Here is a 17,500-nt window from a genome sequence, read left to right as displayed (position 1 = left end):
CTGCATCCCTTCATGGAACATCTCAACTTTCCGCTGGAAGCTAAAACAAATACACCAGAATCATGATCTGGTCTTTCAAAGCTAAAAAAGCTAAACAACAGCATCTTACAGCTCAAGGACGTTTACATTAGATCACATTCATCAGTCAGATCACACAGATATTCAAAGAGTCCTTTCCTGCTGTATTAAAAGAACCATGGCACTGCTGTAGCTGATGTCTTAATAATCAGCAAAAACAATTGAAACAAGCATGAGAAACATTTGTAAATTATTAACTACATACGGTTTACAATGGTACTGAATCATATTGAACTCGTGTTTGATTTTACTGCCAACCCTAAAATAAAAAAAATGTACATTAGAATTTGATTAGAAAATTAATCTTAGAGCGTTTTGTTTTATTGTAAACGGTCTCTGAGTGTTTGTGACACACAGAGATGGGCAGTAATGCGTTACGCGTTACTGTAATCTGATTACTTTTTTCAAGTAACGAGTAAAGTAAGGGATTACTATTGCAAAAACGGTAATTAGATTATCGTTACTTTCCCGTAGGAGCGCTGCATTACTGCGTTACTAAAACCGTCATTTTTTTTTGTGAGAATGTCTCATGACAGTGACGTAAGCGAGTGCGACGTTCGTGACAACAGCTGTGTGCAGATCAACAATGGATCATATATCGAGTGCAGAGAGAGTATGAGCGTGCAGCGTTTAAAGCGTGGAAGTACTGACCTTACTTTGAGTTTGATTCCATACAAAGTGACAAAAACATTAGTGTCCGCTGTGCGTGGGAAGAAAACTTCTTTTTACAGCGAAAAACCCCTAAACTTCCAACAAGCACCGAGTAGCTACGACGTAATGGGAAACTCACAGAGAAACTCGCGGATTCTTCCACTGACCGCGGCACACCTGCACCAGGGTAAACCTCCGCCTACCCCACTCCTGCTTTACAGGTGAAAATAGAGCAACAGGACCGCTGAGTCTTTGACTTTATTTATTTTCTGCTGGGTTTTACTTGCATCTATTTGAAAGACTGAGTGTAAACACAAAAATATTTTATTTTATGTGCTGGAATGTGCAGAAAATAGGTTTAAATGTTAAACTAATTTCTTCCAGTCAGAGAATGTTGCAGATAATTAAATGTTTGCTTGATGCATAAAATTAAAAGATTAAAACTAATAAAACAAGTTTTAAAAAGAGACTTTTCCATTTGATTACATTTTGTATGATGGATTATGTAGAAAAAGTAGAATTGGGCTGAAAGATCTATCACTTTATCACCTCTTCAGGTTGTAAATCGTGTTTTTAAAAAGTAACTAAGTAACTAAGTAATTAATTACTTTTGAAAATAAGTAATCAGTAAAGTAACGGGATTACTTTTTTGGGGAAGTAATCAGTAATTAGTTACTGATTACTTTTTTCAAGTAACTTGACCAACACTGGTGACACACATCTGCTTTGCTAACTTCTATTTCATCAGGTTGTTCATGTGGTTTTATTATTGTTTGTTTTTCAATGTCAGCTATTATTTCTGTTATTTATTTGATTTTTATGAAGCTAATGACTAGCTTAAAAAAAACATTTATTTTGAAAAGAACGTACCTGTACAGGAAGTCAGCGAGGCCGTTGATGCTGCACTGCGCCACTCTGGAGCCTAGACTTCTGTTGATGGAGGCCGAACGCTCCAGATCGGCCTGCAACCTCTAAAACACAGATAAACATACAGACGGTACGGTTGTCACACACCTCAAACCTTTAAAAACAACTTTATTTGTCAGAAACAGCTTTCGTCGTTTACTCAACAAACATACTCGGGTGAATGGCAGACAGAAATGATTTGATTTGGTGACTGATGTGCACCTTTAAGCTACACCTGCTTCGGCCACTAGAGGGCAGCAGCTGCTTTCAGTGCAAATTTGAATGAAAGAGTGTCTATGTGTGTGTGTGTGTGTGTGTGTGTGTGTGTGTGTGTGTGTGTGTGTGTGTGTGACAGAGAGAGAGATGAGGAAATGTTTGATGTTGACTTTGGCTGCAGTTGAAGGACAAACCCAGAAAACAATCAGCGTACGAAATGCAGCGGAATAGACCTTTATGTAACACTTCACTCTGATTATATCCTGTATTTAAACAGACAGGAAACGCTTTTCACGGCGGTGCACAGACTCATTCATGGAGTGTGTGCAGTAGCCATAGTGACGAAGGTGCGTGCGGGGGCAGCAGGTTGGGGGTTACCTCTATGACCGTCTTGGCCAGAGTGATCTGGTACTCCTCGATCTGCAGCGTCTCCATCCATCTCTTCTCCTCGTCGTCCAGGACCTGACTCAGCTCTGTGGTCACTTTAGCCTGCGCAGGGAAGAACCGGGCAACAAATCACTGACAAAGCACTGACATCATGCTACTTTTTTAGAAGTGTGTACAAAACAGAGGTCCGTGCTCGGTCAGCCTGGTTATACGGGCCACTGTTAGTAAGGTAGGTGAGAATACGTGTGTCTCTCTCACCCGGACCGAGTTAAGACAGTCGAGCTCCAGCCTGTCCACGGTCTCTGACGGCAGCAGAGGACTGAGCTCAGAGTGGTTGAATGGACTTGTTATGCATACAGTCCCCAGAACATCCCTGAAACAAACACACACACACACAGACACACACACGTACACATGAGCAACCTAAGCAGCAAGCCTGAGTCCACACAGACTCATGTGTATCTAAACCTGATGCTCCATCACATCTGCAGCTTTTATGTCACTGTCTTTGGGTTTATTTCTCCTTGCAGGTCATTAATGATACTTTCAACACTGAATTTCAAGCAAACTTGAGGGACAAAACCAATCGAGGGTCACTCTGGTTTCAGGTTCGTCTGTTTGTCCTGTGTAAACGGTTCAAACCTGAAACATGTGCGTACCTGTTGTACATGTTGTGCAGCCAGTCCAGCAGGGAGTAGATGTCTGTGATCTGCAGCTGGTTGTCAGTGATGGTCTTCAGTCGCCGTGCAACCGCCTGGTGGTAGCTCTGTACGTACACCTGAGAGGTCAAAAGGTCAGACGTTAGAGTGCTTGGACTGTTACAGGCTGCAAACATCGATTCCATTAGGTCAGGATTTGTGTATTTGTGTCCAGGTGTTGACTCACCTGGAAGGGCTGGTACTCTTCAGGATAGATGGACACCGCGTTCCTCTTGGCAGCCCCCAGGTCTTCCACCACCCGGGTTCGGAGCCGGTCCAGGTACTTGTTCAGTTCTCCGGCTGTGAACTCGGTGGTCTGAGGCAGAGAGTCGTCAGCCGCCTCCTCCACCGCCTCCTTCCACCTCTGCTTCAGGCGGCGAGGCCTCGGGCCTCCTGGGGCAGCTCCCTCGCTGACTTCCCAGTCTTTGTCAACTTGCTCCTCCTGCTGCAGCACCTGTTAGAGCGAGAGCACTTTGACGTAACTCGAATATTCTCGTGTTCTTCATCAGTTGCCATGGCGACAGAAGAGTTCCCTCACCTGGACCACCAGACCCAGGTTGGGCCCGGCTGTCGGAGACTTCAGGGACTCCCTGACCACGGCCCACAGCTCCTTCTGCAGCTCCTCGTACAGCAGCTCCACATCCTTCGCCTTCCTCCGCCCGCCATCTTTGACGCTCGGGCTCGTCGCGTCCTCGGGCTGCATCGCGGCAGCTCGCTCGTTGCACTCCTGCTCCAGCTCCAGGATGTGGGTGTCAGCCAGGAGCAGGTCCCGCTTCTTCACCAGCTGCAGGATCTCCAGGACTGGAGGAGACAAAGGAACGTTAAGACGTCATCCATCCAAATGTCTTTGGGAGGATGTTTGGCATTTCTCCGTGAAGAAAACAGCATCCTCTACCTAATCACATGAGCCAAGGGGTGAAACCTTGGCTCATGTGATTAGGTAGAGGATCATCAGGGGGTCCTTTGTCCAGACGCTTTTCTTTCCAAGCTCCTTAGACTACGATGACCTGGATGACTGAGAACCTTCACAGACAGCTGTAACCCTTGTGGTGTCCTCGGACCAAAAATGGTCCCTAGGTGAATGTCAAACAAGCATACGGGAATCCTGAGGACATTAAACCGTCACCACAACAATGATTCAGTTCTGATGCATAGAAGAAGACGAGCCCCTCCGACGGTCATATTGGGGTAAGACCAAACTTTCACTCATCAAACTGGACCCTAACTCTGCGCAACAAAGAACAAATGCTCCAAACATTAATACACTTTATACGATTGACTGACGTGAAAGGGAAATTAGGTGAGGAGAGCAGAAGGCTTCGAGGTTCAGGCTGCGAACATGTTTGTTTCTCACTCTTTTATTGGCTGTAAAAATGTCTGCAGGAGTTTGCAAAATGCTCTGAGGTCAGCGTCTGCTGATGTCACTGAGGGAGGCTTCCCCTTCGACAGAGCTGCATCATGCTTATCCGCTCTGACAGGCGGAAAACGAGCGTGGAACGGCTGCTTGTCTGCGTCCATGCTTGATTGTCACTGATATAGTGTTTGTTCCAATATTCATAAATATTGCACATTTATTCTGTGATATAGACACAGTGCATTACAGTGGTCCTTAGTGAGCTCGCTGGCCTGTGAGAGCTGCCAGACAACGACTCGAAGCCTTCAGGATGACTTCAACCAAGACGTGAAGCTGCTGCTGCTGCTGGTCTGCGTTCACTGCTCGGCCCTGTCTCGCGGTTAATAATCATTTCTCAGCATAAACTCTTAAGACACAATTAGGTCAGAAACTAAAGTGTTTATCTCTGCTCTGATTGGTCACAGCCGGAAGGTGGAGCAAAAAATGTCCATCACAGAGGATACTGCATTACTGCATGTGTGATTACAGGGGAAATATGACTCAGTTATTCATCACACACACACAGCAGGACAGGAAACTCGGTCTTCTCCTGCATCAGTTGTTTCATCACAGGAGACGGCTTCTCCAGGGCCACTCTTTCAAAATAAAAGCCTTCTGTGTTTGTTTGTGTGTGGAGAAAGCGAGGAGGATGTGAGGCCCTTCAGATGTGCAGAGGAAGCGAGGATGACACACACACACACACACACACACACACACACACACACACACACACAGTGAAAGCCCAGAGGAAGATCATCTCTATAAGCAGAACAATGTGAGTGGAACATCCCCACTTTGAACTTTTGTCTTTCGTTGTTTTTGGGTCGACGGTGGAATAAAGTTTGTAAAAACTGCAGCAGCGATGAGGTCAAAGGTCACAGGGAGGAGGGGGGGTTGCTTGTCAAATGTGTGTCTTTAACTTCAGGGAGACTGAAACATGAACTCTCTGAATACTTTTTGCACATTTAAGTTATAGATGAGGAAATAGTGGATTTCCTGCCTGACACACATACTGTGATCTGTGCACTGAGGAAACCACAGCACAGTATCCTTTACTGTAAACGTGCTCAGCTGCTGCGCGAAGGACCTTTTGTTTCTAGATGTCACAGATCTAGTTTAGACTTTTTAAAACACCCCACTCCCCGAGAGGAAAAGTCACAGCAGTGAACAATAGAGCAGAAATGGATCCACGTGCCTGCATTTCCCCATAAAATGTCCCGTCTGCACTGAAACGTACAGTATGAGAATAAAAACGTCCTCATGATACAGAAACATCCCCAAAAAATGTCCCAACAACCAACTACAGTCCAAAACTTAGTGGGTCCTCATGTGAATGGATAATTAAGAATACACACACACACACACACACACACACACACACCGTGCCCCCTCCTCTCAAACACAGCTCTCATTGTTCACTTTCAGACTTTAGAGGAAATCTTTCCCAGCTGGATGCACGAAGCCCCACCCCCCTCCACCCTCTTCCTCGCACCACCACGACCACCTCCATCACCGCTCGTGGTCCTAACCCGTTTAATCCACGTCACAGTGCACTTCACATCAGATGCTGGGGATGAATGGATCCCAGAGTCAAAGCTTCTTTACCACGTTTGGTTCAGACACGACTTCGACCAATCAAACATCTTCATTTCTCCCCACCTGTGTGATGTAATAAGGTGAGACAGGCAGAAAATGGAAAACTGAGTTTTTTGTTGTTTTTTTAAAGAAAGGCACAACTACTGGACACAACCATTCAATACCTGACAAAATGATGCTGCCATTGGTTAAAGTTATCGAACGCTGTCCTCCTATTGGTCCTCCCACTACTCTTGATACCAGCCTTACTGCCCACGGTCATTCGGGCCCTGAACGCCCCACAGCTGCTGGGGCTCCAGCCGTGAGCCCTGAATGTTAATTGTGTGAACGCTGTTGCCGATGTGTCCACATTAGTGATGCTGAACGCCAGACGCGGCACATATTTTAAGATGAAACATCTGCGTCTTTAGTTTCACTTTACACAGATGTGAAAACACGTCCAGCTCGCGGCTGCAGTTTGGCTGCTGGACGATGAAACCCGGTGAACCCCGCGGAGGCGAAACCGAAGCTGCTTTTATATGCGCCTGTGTCGTTTGGTATTTAATTAAGTGTACTCCTGTGCTTTTCATGTGTAGTGCTGCACGTCTGTCTGCATGAACAGTAGCAGTACTGTGTCTGTATATGTGGAGCGTAATCTGAGCTGCGTTTTCACATTTTTCTCCTGAGCTCAGTCGCAGATCTGCTCCGGCTTCATGCCCACGGTCACTGAAGACACGACTCAGCAGCTTCACAGTCAAACCGAAGAGAGTCGCGTTTCTCTCAGACGCAGAGCTGAGCATTCAGATCAGACCGCCTACTTCCTGCAGACGCAGGCCAAACCTTTCATGACAGCTCAGGAAACAACTGTTGTTTATTCAGACAAACTTTATTTGAATTCAAAAAGGTTGCTGCTAATAAATAAAACTCAGCAACAGTGTGAAGTCACTGTTGCTCAGTTCACTCTCTGTCTGAAATAAGCAGGTTTAGCTTCTCCCTCTTGGACATGACTGTCTTCTGATTTGCTGCCCCTCACACACACTGAACAGCAGGTGGGTGGGGCCTTTGCATCTGAGATGGCCATGCTAGAAACATCCTCCCTCTGTGAGCTCACAGAGATCCAAGAGTTGAAGGAATCGAGGGAAACTAAGTGCTTAGCAGCCTGTGCTTTGGGCTCACATACACTCACCTCAGTACCTTTATTCATGTTTGATATGAATATCCACCAGTGGAGATACATCCCAGGAAACAAGGAAAAGCTGAAGAGATCCAATTTGGACAAGTAAAGAAACAAAAATGGAAAAAGGAGAGAAGAAAATGGACTTTTGATCTATCGTCAGCCTCCGTGCAGATTTCCTGTGAAGTCTCTCAAGGTTTCCTGTTAAAAGTGTGTGTTTGCTGGCAGAGCAGTGAAGCCGCTGGTGTCAGATAAGCCGCCCACTGTGGCCACTGACAGGAAGTCCTCCAGCAGCTGATAGCTGGTCAGCAGGATGGTGCAGCCGCTGAAAAACCTCTAACTGTCCTGCACCAACCATGAACACATCATTCATGGTTGGCCACGACGCGTCTCGTGTCCTAATTTTAGATTTACTGCTTTACTTTCACGTTAGTCTTTTATTTTCTCGACTCATCAGTGATAAAAAGAGCCCAGCAGCGACTGCACTTCCTGAGGCGACTGCCACGCGTCCGACCGCAGAGCCCTGCAGAGGATTGTGCCGACCGCTGAGCGCGTCATTGGCTACACCTTGCGCTGCATTTGGAAAGCCACTAGCATCGTGGCTGCTTCACTGCTCCACTCTGTGGACTATTGTATTGATTTAGTCTCATTCCCATTCTTTTCTAAGCACATCTTACTCCTGTGTAGTTGTACTTTGATCCAGGAGGATTTCGTCCTACTCTACTCGGGTGTACATCGTTGGGATGACAATAAAACTCGGCTTAAATTTTACCCTAAAATATACATAATCTGACAGCAGCAAAGAGAACGGCAGTCAATGACGTCCCTGCGACGCTGCCAAATATCAAAGAAAAAGTCAAACTAATGAAAAAAACGTCCACCAATCAGAACCTCCGTATTAAAAAAAAACATGCTGAGTTTTACTCTCGTGTTCAAACGTGAAAGCTCGCCTCGTGAGCGTGAGCGGAGACACGGGAGCTTTTTAGTGTTTGTGGATCCAAACAGCTTCACACGTCCTTGCTTCACCTCTGAATGACACCTGAGCATCGAGTGTTTGGGGCTTTTAAGACCCATTAAAGTGGACTTCCTGTTTCATATTTCACCTTCTTCCTGAGGCCTGCAGCAACACGCCGACAATCGGCCGGCGGAGCCGCCGTGCAGCGGTAACATGAGCGTGCATTAATGAAGCACACACAGCAGTTTGTCAGGGGTAAATTCCATGAAGCGGGTCTTTCATCACTCTCCGTCACTTCCAAGAAGTCCTTCAAACTAAAAGGCTGTAATGAAGGCGCGTCACTCCCCTTTGTGAGGCCTCGAGGCTTTTACTGACCCCTCCTCCTTCTGCCAACTACTCGAACCCTTTGTGACCTTCGCTCCAATCACCGTTACTACGGTGACCGGACTGTTGGCGAAGAAACAAAGTGTGGTAAAATATATGTACAGTAAAGCGGACTGTAGCACCGTGTCGCTCTGTGTTCACTGAAGTCTGAAGCGATTCAAACTCGTTCAGCTTGAACTTTAAACTCCAGAGTTTCAGCTTCAGAAGGCAAACACGCTTCGACTTTCTCGAAGAACCAAACACAGACGGTCCTCGTCCACATGACCAGAAACATGCTGTAACCGTCCTGGAATGACAGAGAGGTCAGCCGACCTGCGCAGAGAAGAAGAAAACAAAAACCACAGCGCCCGTGACCTCGGTGTTTCTGTCAGGTTGACGTGACTGCAGCACAGCAGGCCGAACGTTTTATTTTACTGGGACAAAAGTTTCATGCTGGGACCTAAAAATGCTCAACTTGATCATTTCTTAATTTATATGAAACGTGTCGATCTGTGAGCCTTTGTTCTTATCTAACGAAGGCAGCGAGCGTTATATAATCACAGAGGGCCGGCGATCAGTGGCGTGCTGTTGCTCGGCGCCCTGTTCTGATGCATACCTGCTGTGCAGAGCAGCTGATGCACATCTGCCAGCTTTGCATGCTTAGATAAAAAGCCAGCACGCATGAAGACAACAAACCAAGAGGACCAGCGCCGAGACCCCAGCACGGCTCAGACTGCACCTGAACTCAGCACAGGAAATCATTAGGCAGCAGGTCAGCAGCGCTCTACTGTGTGCTTCCACTGGATCACACCTCAGAGAAATGCGGCACTTTCTGCTGCGCTGCATTCAAATGCTTTGGACGCGACAGCCAAGCACAGGCTGTGTGAAACTGTTTGCTCTTCCTCAGAAAGCAAACTCGTTTTGCTACTTTTGTGTTTTGCCGTGACGTTTTCAAATCAGTGCAACTGCACTTTTCTGATCAGGAGCAGAGCCTTCAGGTTTAAGAAAGCTCCCACAGATCCAGGCTGAGACTCTCGAGCTGCTCTGTGGCTCCTTTTTACTTGTGCAGGTGTTCAGTTTGCGTTTGTGCTCGTCCTGATTTGTTCGACTGTTGCTCTGCAGGTGTTTTATTGCTCGATGTTGATTGGCAGGTGTTTGCTGTCTGTTCAGACAGAAGCAAAGGTAAAGTCCTTCTTTCTCTCAGGCCAGCCTGACCCGGTGCAGCTCTGTCTGCGTTCTGTTTCACTGCCAAACAGGATTATAGGAGTCAGGACCATTTGTACTTTCAGAGACACACACGCTCAGCGGCAACCTGATCCGCTGATACGGTGGTTTAGCAGCATCTGAAAACAAGCCCGCACCTGAGCATCCAGAGCTCTCTGCTCACCTCAATCTGAGAAGCGACTGCAGGTTCTGCTTCTGTAGATGACCCAGTAAATTCATCCTCAGGTACCAAACAAACAGCACGAGCTGCCGATCAGCAGCTAAAGTCAAACACAGACATGTCTTCCTCCTCTTGCAGCAGATGGCCCCGCCCCTCCCTAAGCCTGGTTCTGCTGGAGGTTTCTTCCTGTCCCAAATCCCAGTGTCACAGGGTCAGCTTCCTGTTTCTTCAGAAAACTGTGTCTGGTGAAATATGTGTAACATAACTTTTGAAGCATAAGCAAATAAAACAATAAAAACTCCCTAACACTTCCTGTTAAAAGGGAGTTTTTCCTTCCCACTGTCGCCAAAGTGCTGCTCATAGGGGGTCATGTGATTGTTGGGTTTCTCTGTATGTATTATTGTAGGGTCTAAATCACAATATAAAGCACTGTAGTTGTGATTTGGTGCTGTACAAATAAAACTGGACTGAAATTTCAGCCTCGAAATCCCAGAATTCCAGAGTCCAACACGTTTCATATCACTGCGACTCCTTCTGCCAAAAACATTCACTGATTTCTAAACTTCACAAACGAGAAAATAACTGACAGAATAACTGCTGATGAAAACAAACACAGTGCAGCAGAGAAGCCGTTTGACCATACAAACAAGGGTGTGGAGGAACTGAGAACACACACACACACACACACACACACACACACACACACACACACACACACACACACACACACACACACACACACTCTTGAATCATTCATTACCAAATGGCAGCGTAAACAGGGTGTGATAAACAATAGACGCCCTTACAAAGTTTCCATGACCGGCCCAGTACTTATGACATTACACACACACATTCCAGTGTTACAGCATCTCAGCGTCACCCAGTTGGCCATGATATCACCTTCCTCACCGACCCTCTCCATCCATTGATTTTCAGCGTCCGTGTTTAAAATAGCCACAGGCTGCCGACATGCGCCGATCAGATCGGGCTGTGAACGGGACGATAACGCTGCTACTGAAAACGTCTGGAGACAGAATATCTGTGTCTTGTGTGCAGCTTGGAGTAAGTTGAAGGATTGACTGTGGCTGATGGTCTCACTGGAATCTGAAACCCCAGAAACAGCTGAGAACACAAACAGTTGTTCTTGGATGGGTGGACATGCCAACGCATCTGTAGTTTCCTTCCACCGGTACAATGTCCTGTCATAGTGGTGACACTGGAAAGTGTTTAGTCTAACAATAGAAGCTTTTAGCTGTGGAATCGACAGGAAGTGACATCTGAACCATGTCAAACCGTGTGACAAAAGTAATCTGATTATCTTGGGTCGATCTCATGTTGTCAGGACTTAAGCGTGGTATTTCTGATACCGTAAACTTAAACCTAATATAAGTTTTTATATTTGTAAAAAACTAGTTCGTGTCTCTGCCGTGCTGAGCCAGGACTTCTTACCCGACAGTGGCTCTCTGGGTTTAACCTCCTCCACCGGCACCGACTGGTCCTCGGGACCCTGGGACGACTGGTCAGTCATGGACTCCTTCTTCGTCTTCCCCAGGCCCACCATCCTCATGAAGGACACGCGGCGGCTGGTCGAGTCGCCCTCGCTCTCCGAACAGTTCAGCTCACCGTTGGCTAACGATTCCTTACGGGAGGGGTCACGATATTTTCCTGCAAACCTTTTGTGAAGACAAAAAGAGAAAGGTCAGAGACTGTCACGGACCAAACTCCGCCACAGTTCCCACAGAGGTCTCTACCTGCTGACACTTTTACTTTACTAATCTCATAATTTTTGTTTGTATCTTGAACTTGGAACTTAAGAACTCGCCAAAACAAAAAGCTTATCGTTCCACCTCGTCCACATCAAGGCCTCTAATCCTCCTTCCCCTTGAGCCACGTTACACTGACAGATTTTTAATTCCTCTAACAGATCCCTGTAATCTCCTATCTAAACATTCACAAATGCCCTTCCAAGTTCTTATCTTCTATATTGAATGTCAGTGTGAATCCTTCATTTCGTCCTTACAAACTCAGCCCATTCATAATCTTTCATCGCCATTACTCTAATCCCACGTTTACCTGAGCAGACTTCCTTCAGAACTCCTCCTTCCTCTCTTCTTCTTCTGAGAAGGTGAAGGTGAGGGCGACCCTTGCAGCGACCCTTGTGGGGAGAGCGTGGCACTCTTTCCCGACATCCTCAGGTTCTTCCCCAGCTTCCCGAGGCTCTTCAGCGGGGACATGAACTTGAAGGAACCCTTCACCGAACCTCCTCCGCTTCCTTTTTTCCCCTCGTTGGCCTCGTTCTCATCCTCCTCATCCTCAAATGGGTTGCGGTCCCTCGGCACATCGCCGTCCAGCAGGGAGCTGCCGGGTGACCAGTGGTTGCCATGGCCCCCGTTACCATGGATACTGTCGTCATCATTGTCAAAGGGGTTATGATGGCGGGGTGTGATGTTGAGGCTCATCCTGCGGATGAATAGGGCGTTGTCTAGAGTCGGACCGCCTTTTAGGCGCACTGGGAGGTTTTTGAAGATGGGCATGATGGAGCTGGGGGAGGGGGGAGAGGGAGGGAGAGACCTGGTAAAAGAAGGAAGGGGGGAGGCGTCAAAGCTTCATGATGGTATTAAAACGCTATTGTGCAAAACCAGATTCAGCTACAAACATCGTCACAATTTTCATCATGTACAGGTCAGAAGTTAGAGGCCCAAACAGGAACCAGTTTGGCTCCAGAGCCCCTGCTGGTGGGCGAAGACCAGAGTCTGCTGTTTGTGTCTCACGTTCCTCGTCAGAAAAACCATCGCACAAATCCCGTTCTCACAGTTACTGACGTATAAGCTGCTAGAAACGGATCATTGCTGCTGATGCTCTGTAATTAAGAAAAACATCGTAACGCGCTTTGATTGATATCAGCGCAACAAGAAAAACACGTTTCCGCCCCGTCACTGCGTCGATTTTTTAATCACGATTAAACCTGTTTATTCATCAACTTGTTAGTTTTACTGGAAAATTACATTTGAGGTTCATCTTTTATTATTTATTATATTAGTTCTTTATCTTTACAATATGATAAGGATGCTCACTATACTAATAAAATACTAATCAAGTTTGAGGCTGAAAATGAAAAAGTTCAGAAGATTTTATTTCGTTTCATCAGGATGAATAATCGCCCACGGGACACACCTGAAGGACACACCTGCTTTTTTGTAACTTTTTTAGTGTTTGAGCTCTGATAAGACTCCACCCTGACGTAGGCTGTCGGTTACACTCTGACAGCTGCTCTGATAACGCAGAGGTCACACTCACGGTGTTGTGATGGTCGGTGACCATGGCAACACATCCGCCTCCTACCCGAAGATGCCCGAGCTGTCAGTTTGACCTTGATGTGGAAGATTGGTTCGTGTGCATCATAAATATAATCACATGATAAAACAGCAATAATAACACAGTTAGTTTTAATGTGGACTCTGATGGTGGCCACACCCACACGGCTGAGGCGCAGGTTCCTTCTTTTTGGCTCAAACTCATCGCAGACTTTGAAAACCTGCATGAAACCGCGGGGAAGCCTCCGACAGACAACAGGAATAACCCCGTAAACAAGCAGGCAGCGTCGGATATATCAGGACTTTGCCTCTGGGGATAACAGCTGATATTTTGGGGCTTTCGATGCAGCCAGCGGACATCCATGCCGAGACTTCCTCTTCCATGTGCCGGTATTTGTTTACAAATGCAGGAACATTTAGAAAAGGCTGAATATTTCATTTCCACCCGATGAGAAAAACTGTCAGGTCTTTACGCTGAGACGCGTTTCCAGAGCCGCCCAGTGTCGTGCTGATTTTCAGATTGCGGCTGTCAGAGAACAGAAGATAAATTGTTCTTCAAAGATAGCAGCTTTGATGACTTACAGGAGGACGAAGGTGCTCTGACGCACATCAGGACACACCTGACTATCACGGATGCTGCAGGTTCCTTTGAACCTCTTCAGGAACGTTTTCAGAACGCTCTAACAGAAATCGAGCTCTCCGATTGGCCGGCAGGGGTCTTCTGAAATAATGTCAGCAGTCTGAGGCGCCGGTAAGCCCGGCAGCAGAATGACAGCAAGCAGATCCTGTCGTAAAGCAGCTGGTGTCACATGTTCCCAAAACCATAAAGCCTGAAGACAAAGACTCATAAACTCTGCAAACATTAACAGGCAGCCGCTCGGTAATGATTCATGGGAAACCCTGTAATGATTAAATGTGCCCTCGACCAGCGCGGCACTCATTAATGTCCACTCTGTAAACTCCACCTGCGATTTTAACACGTCTGTGCTGAAAACTGAAGCAGACTTCCTTCAGACTGAAACATGGACACACACAGCACCTGAACTGGATTTGATCCCAGATTATCGGCCAACCTGGATGCAGTCTACGGGAAGCTGCATCCATAGACTGCATACAACAGTCCTAACATTCACACCACTTGATTTCTCCGTGTTTGACCACACCCCAACCCCCGATCCGACGCTGGTCCCCCTGCCAACCCGCTCCTGGCGGTCTGAAGGCTGTACCCGGGCCCCGCCTCGTGGGCCCAGGAGTCCTCGCCTCTGCCTGTCACACTATCGTTGTCCTTTCCGCTCCTATTGTTTGTGTCCAGAAGCTTCCGCGATGCCCTGCGACCCTCTTGAAGAAAACAGGCTGTGTGTGAGCGCCACTGGGCTCCGCATGGGTTTCCTGAGCCTGCCGCCAGGGCTGCTGGGTATTTATGGAACCAACACCACTGAATCACTTCCCACTTCAGCCTGCTGGCTTTCTTCACTGTTTTCCTCACATGTGTGTGTGTGTGTGTGTGTGTGTGTGTGTGTGTGTGTGTGTGTGTGTGTGAGAGGGAGTCTATTTCTGGCAGCAGCAGCGTGTCCTGAGCTGGTGAGACTGGAAACCAACAACATGAACAACATCCGCTCCCAGTGCGCCCTCACAGTCCTGTTTCCATCACTTGGGAGGACACTGACTTTACTACACAGACAGACGTGCGTTCAGCGACAGAATCCACACAAAGATGCCGAGTGCACATCCTAATTCAGCTCTTTAACGTCTGTCTGTGGCCCAACTCAAACACAGAAATCAGCGATGGAAGGGAGAATCGAGCAGCGCGACTGGTTTTACTGGCTGGGCCCACATGAGATTGAAGCTTTGGAGCTCTGTTTGCGGTCTCTGAGTTAAGGCCGCTGCTCACCTCCGTCATGCTGCTTCACCTGGTCTCACAGATGAAGCACAGCGTCTGACGCTTGTTTTTGTCTGTGCTGTTTTATTTTAGATCCTAAAAGTCTGTTAGGAGCAAAAACACCAGCCAATCAGACTACAGCTGAGTACAGATTAGATGTTCCACCTGTCATCCAAACGTCCATCCATCACATCCTCAGAGACACCTCGCTGCTCCACAGTGTCGTCACACACACGTGTGGACGAGTTCAACGCGGCGTTTAAGCATCACGTGGAGGCGAAGGAGTCGCGACCTTTTCAGTGTCACAAAACAGACAGGAAGCCAGGAAGAGGAGCAGATAACCAATCAGAGGGAGGCACAGACTTCAGCCCTGACCTTCAGCGGCTGATTAATGACTGTGTAGATAATCAGCTGATTAACGTCTGCTGGAGGAAACAGAACGTCCAAAAACAGGAATCATTTCATAAGAAGGGCCGGCAGCTGATCGCCTGCTTCCTGCCCACATTCATCATCGATTCATGTTTTTGAGCTCAAACTCTCGATGCCTGACTGGATGTCTGCGGCCCAAACACGAGAACGGACGAACAAATCTGTTCCCACTGCAGACGCAGAACAGTAACACGAGCTTTCTTACAGGGGGCGGCAGTTATTCGCCAAGTGACCAAATTCATGGGCTGCATCCTCCTGAGGCCGTCACAGCGACGAGACGACGGCTGCTTCAAATGCGTCCTTCATTCCCCCGAATTTGAAGGATGGGTCGGTGTGTCCTTCGTGGCCCGACCTATCCCAGAATTCATAGCGCGGCCCAGCCAAGTCCAGTTTCCAACGTTGGCGGCAGTTTTAAAATTACTCTTATTTGTCTTTCTGGGTCACAAAATAAACTCTTAACACATTTGAAGGCGAGACAGTAGCTGTGTAAACATCAAATATCTGCAGATTTATCAGGACATCACATGTTTGCAAAAGTGCTTCGACGTTTTCGAAGACATCTGTTACCCACCCGCTCGATAGCTGACCGGGGTGAGAACACCGGACTCCCGGCTTCATCGTTTTCAAACCCACCGCCGTCTGTCACTACTCAGGTTAAACGTGATGTATACGTCACTCAGATAACTTAAAATGTTATTGTTTGGCTTTTTTCAGTGTTTGATTTGTTCCTGAGTGAATCTGTTTGGCTGAGATTAAAGTTATTTTTCACACAGCTGAATAAACGTCAAACAGAAAACCGATTGAACAGAAGTGAGAGACGGTCGAGAGTTTACTCCAGCGTCCTGTTATATTCAGATAGCAAGGAGCAGACGGCCGAGTTCATTCAACTCCACCCAGACAGCGGCTAGAACGTCCAATTTCACAACCTCCAGTCTTCTCGGCCTTGGGAGGATGAATTTGGACACAGCTATTGATTGGATGCAGATGCCATCTTGACCCCTTCAATCGCAGCCCGTTTTGCTGCCATCCTGATGCACTGAAGACGCTTTGAAGACAGGAACTGACTGCAACCGCAGAGCTGGTCTCAGTCCTCAAAGCAACCATTTCAAAGGCAACAAGCTGACAGTTTCACTGAGCACGATCACAACTGCTGCTCTCAGTACTGTGACTGTAAAGCAGCTCATACACGAGAAGCTACAGCTGGCATCAGCAGGACGTTCACACCACAGACGATCGTTTGGGTCCAGATGGAGTCACAGCGGTCTCTGTTAGCTAACGCGAGCAGCTACAGTCGTGCAGTCTGCTCGGGGACGCTGCTCATTCATGTGTTTCATTTGTTTCTGTTCTGCAAAGGGACAAAAGGTGAACACACACACACAGTAATCCATGTTGTGTTTACACACAGTGAGCCTGTGAGCAGGCGGAGGTGGAATTTTACTGGGAATCTGCTGCTCAGTGACTGGAATGATAAGTGGCCAGTTTGATGCGGAAGCTTCTCGCCGTGTTTCTGGACGTCAGGCTGACGGCGTTCCCACAGAGCTGCAGCCGGTCAGCTGACACAGCGGGAGGAGTTTCCCTCAGTGGGTGCCGTCAGTTTTCCAACAAGACAGGAAATCATCTTTAGGACATTTCAGTGATGTGAGAGGAAGTCTGCACTTCAGCTGGACGGAAGAGAAAACCAGCTGTCCAGCCCAGCAGGTTGCTCTTACTGGGACACATGAATGAGGTCCAGTCACAGGCCAGTTCTCCTCTCGTTGTCGATGTCTCCCCAACGGATCATCTGCCTCCCTCCATCCATCAACGCTCTCTGAGCTCGTCCCCTTCTCCTCCTGCCTGGCAGCTCCATCATATCCACCCTCCCTCCTCTGCACATGTGCAAACAATCTGAGCCTCTCGGACTCTGAGCTGCCCCTCTGATGGACTCATTCCTGGTGCTGTCCATGCCGCTCACTCCCAATAAACATCTGAACGTCTTCATCTCGGCCTCCACCTTCTCCATCACTATCCATCCCTGACACTCGTCTCCACCTACACCACCCTGCCTGCACTGTCCAAACCTCTGCTGCCTCGTTTCCTACATTAATGGTTCATACACAGC

At 47.6% G+C, this 17,500-nt stretch overlaps 1 protein-coding gene across 3 annotated transcripts in view; it reads right to left on the bottom strand.

Moving 5' to 3' along the window:
- Positions 1 to 17,500, bottom strand: part of exoc3l2b (exocyst complex component 3-like 2b) — a 40,597-nt gene that overhangs the window by 7,446 nt on the left and 15,651 nt on the right. For all 3 annotated transcript variants that reach the window (XM_085431011.1, XM_085431010.1, XM_085431009.1), the window contains 9 exons: positions 11,854 to 12,351; positions 11,230 to 11,453; positions 3,475 to 3,737; positions 3,124 to 3,390; positions 2,898 to 3,016; positions 2,497 to 2,611; positions 2,230 to 2,340; positions 1,600 to 1,700; positions 1 to 40 (listed from right to left, as the gene is read on the bottom strand). The exon at positions 1 to 40 is cut by the window's left edge and continues 77 nt beyond it. In XM_085431011.1, coding sequence (XP_085287137.1) covers positions 1 to 40; positions 1,600 to 1,700; positions 2,230 to 2,340; positions 2,497 to 2,611; positions 2,898 to 3,016; positions 3,124 to 3,390; positions 3,475 to 3,737; positions 11,230 to 11,453; positions 11,854 to 12,314 — 1,701 coding nt within the window. In that variant the 5' untranslated portion in view covers positions 12,315 to 12,351. The remainder of the gene's footprint in view (positions 41 to 1,599; positions 1,701 to 2,229; positions 2,341 to 2,496; positions 2,612 to 2,897; positions 3,017 to 3,123; positions 3,391 to 3,474; positions 3,738 to 11,229; positions 11,454 to 11,853; positions 12,352 to 17,500) is intronic.

Source organism: Copadichromis virginalis, linkage group LG14 (assembly GCF_057382275.1).
Source record: "Copadichromis virginalis isolate Kocher_CV1m ecotype Utaka linkage group LG14, C_Virginalis_male_GT1.1, whole genome shotgun sequence".
NCBI lineage: Eukaryota > Metazoa > Chordata > Actinopteri > Cichliformes > Cichlidae > Copadichromis > Copadichromis virginalis.
Note: the sequence above shows the minus strand (reverse complement) of the source record. Positions and strands in the feature narration are given on the sequence as shown.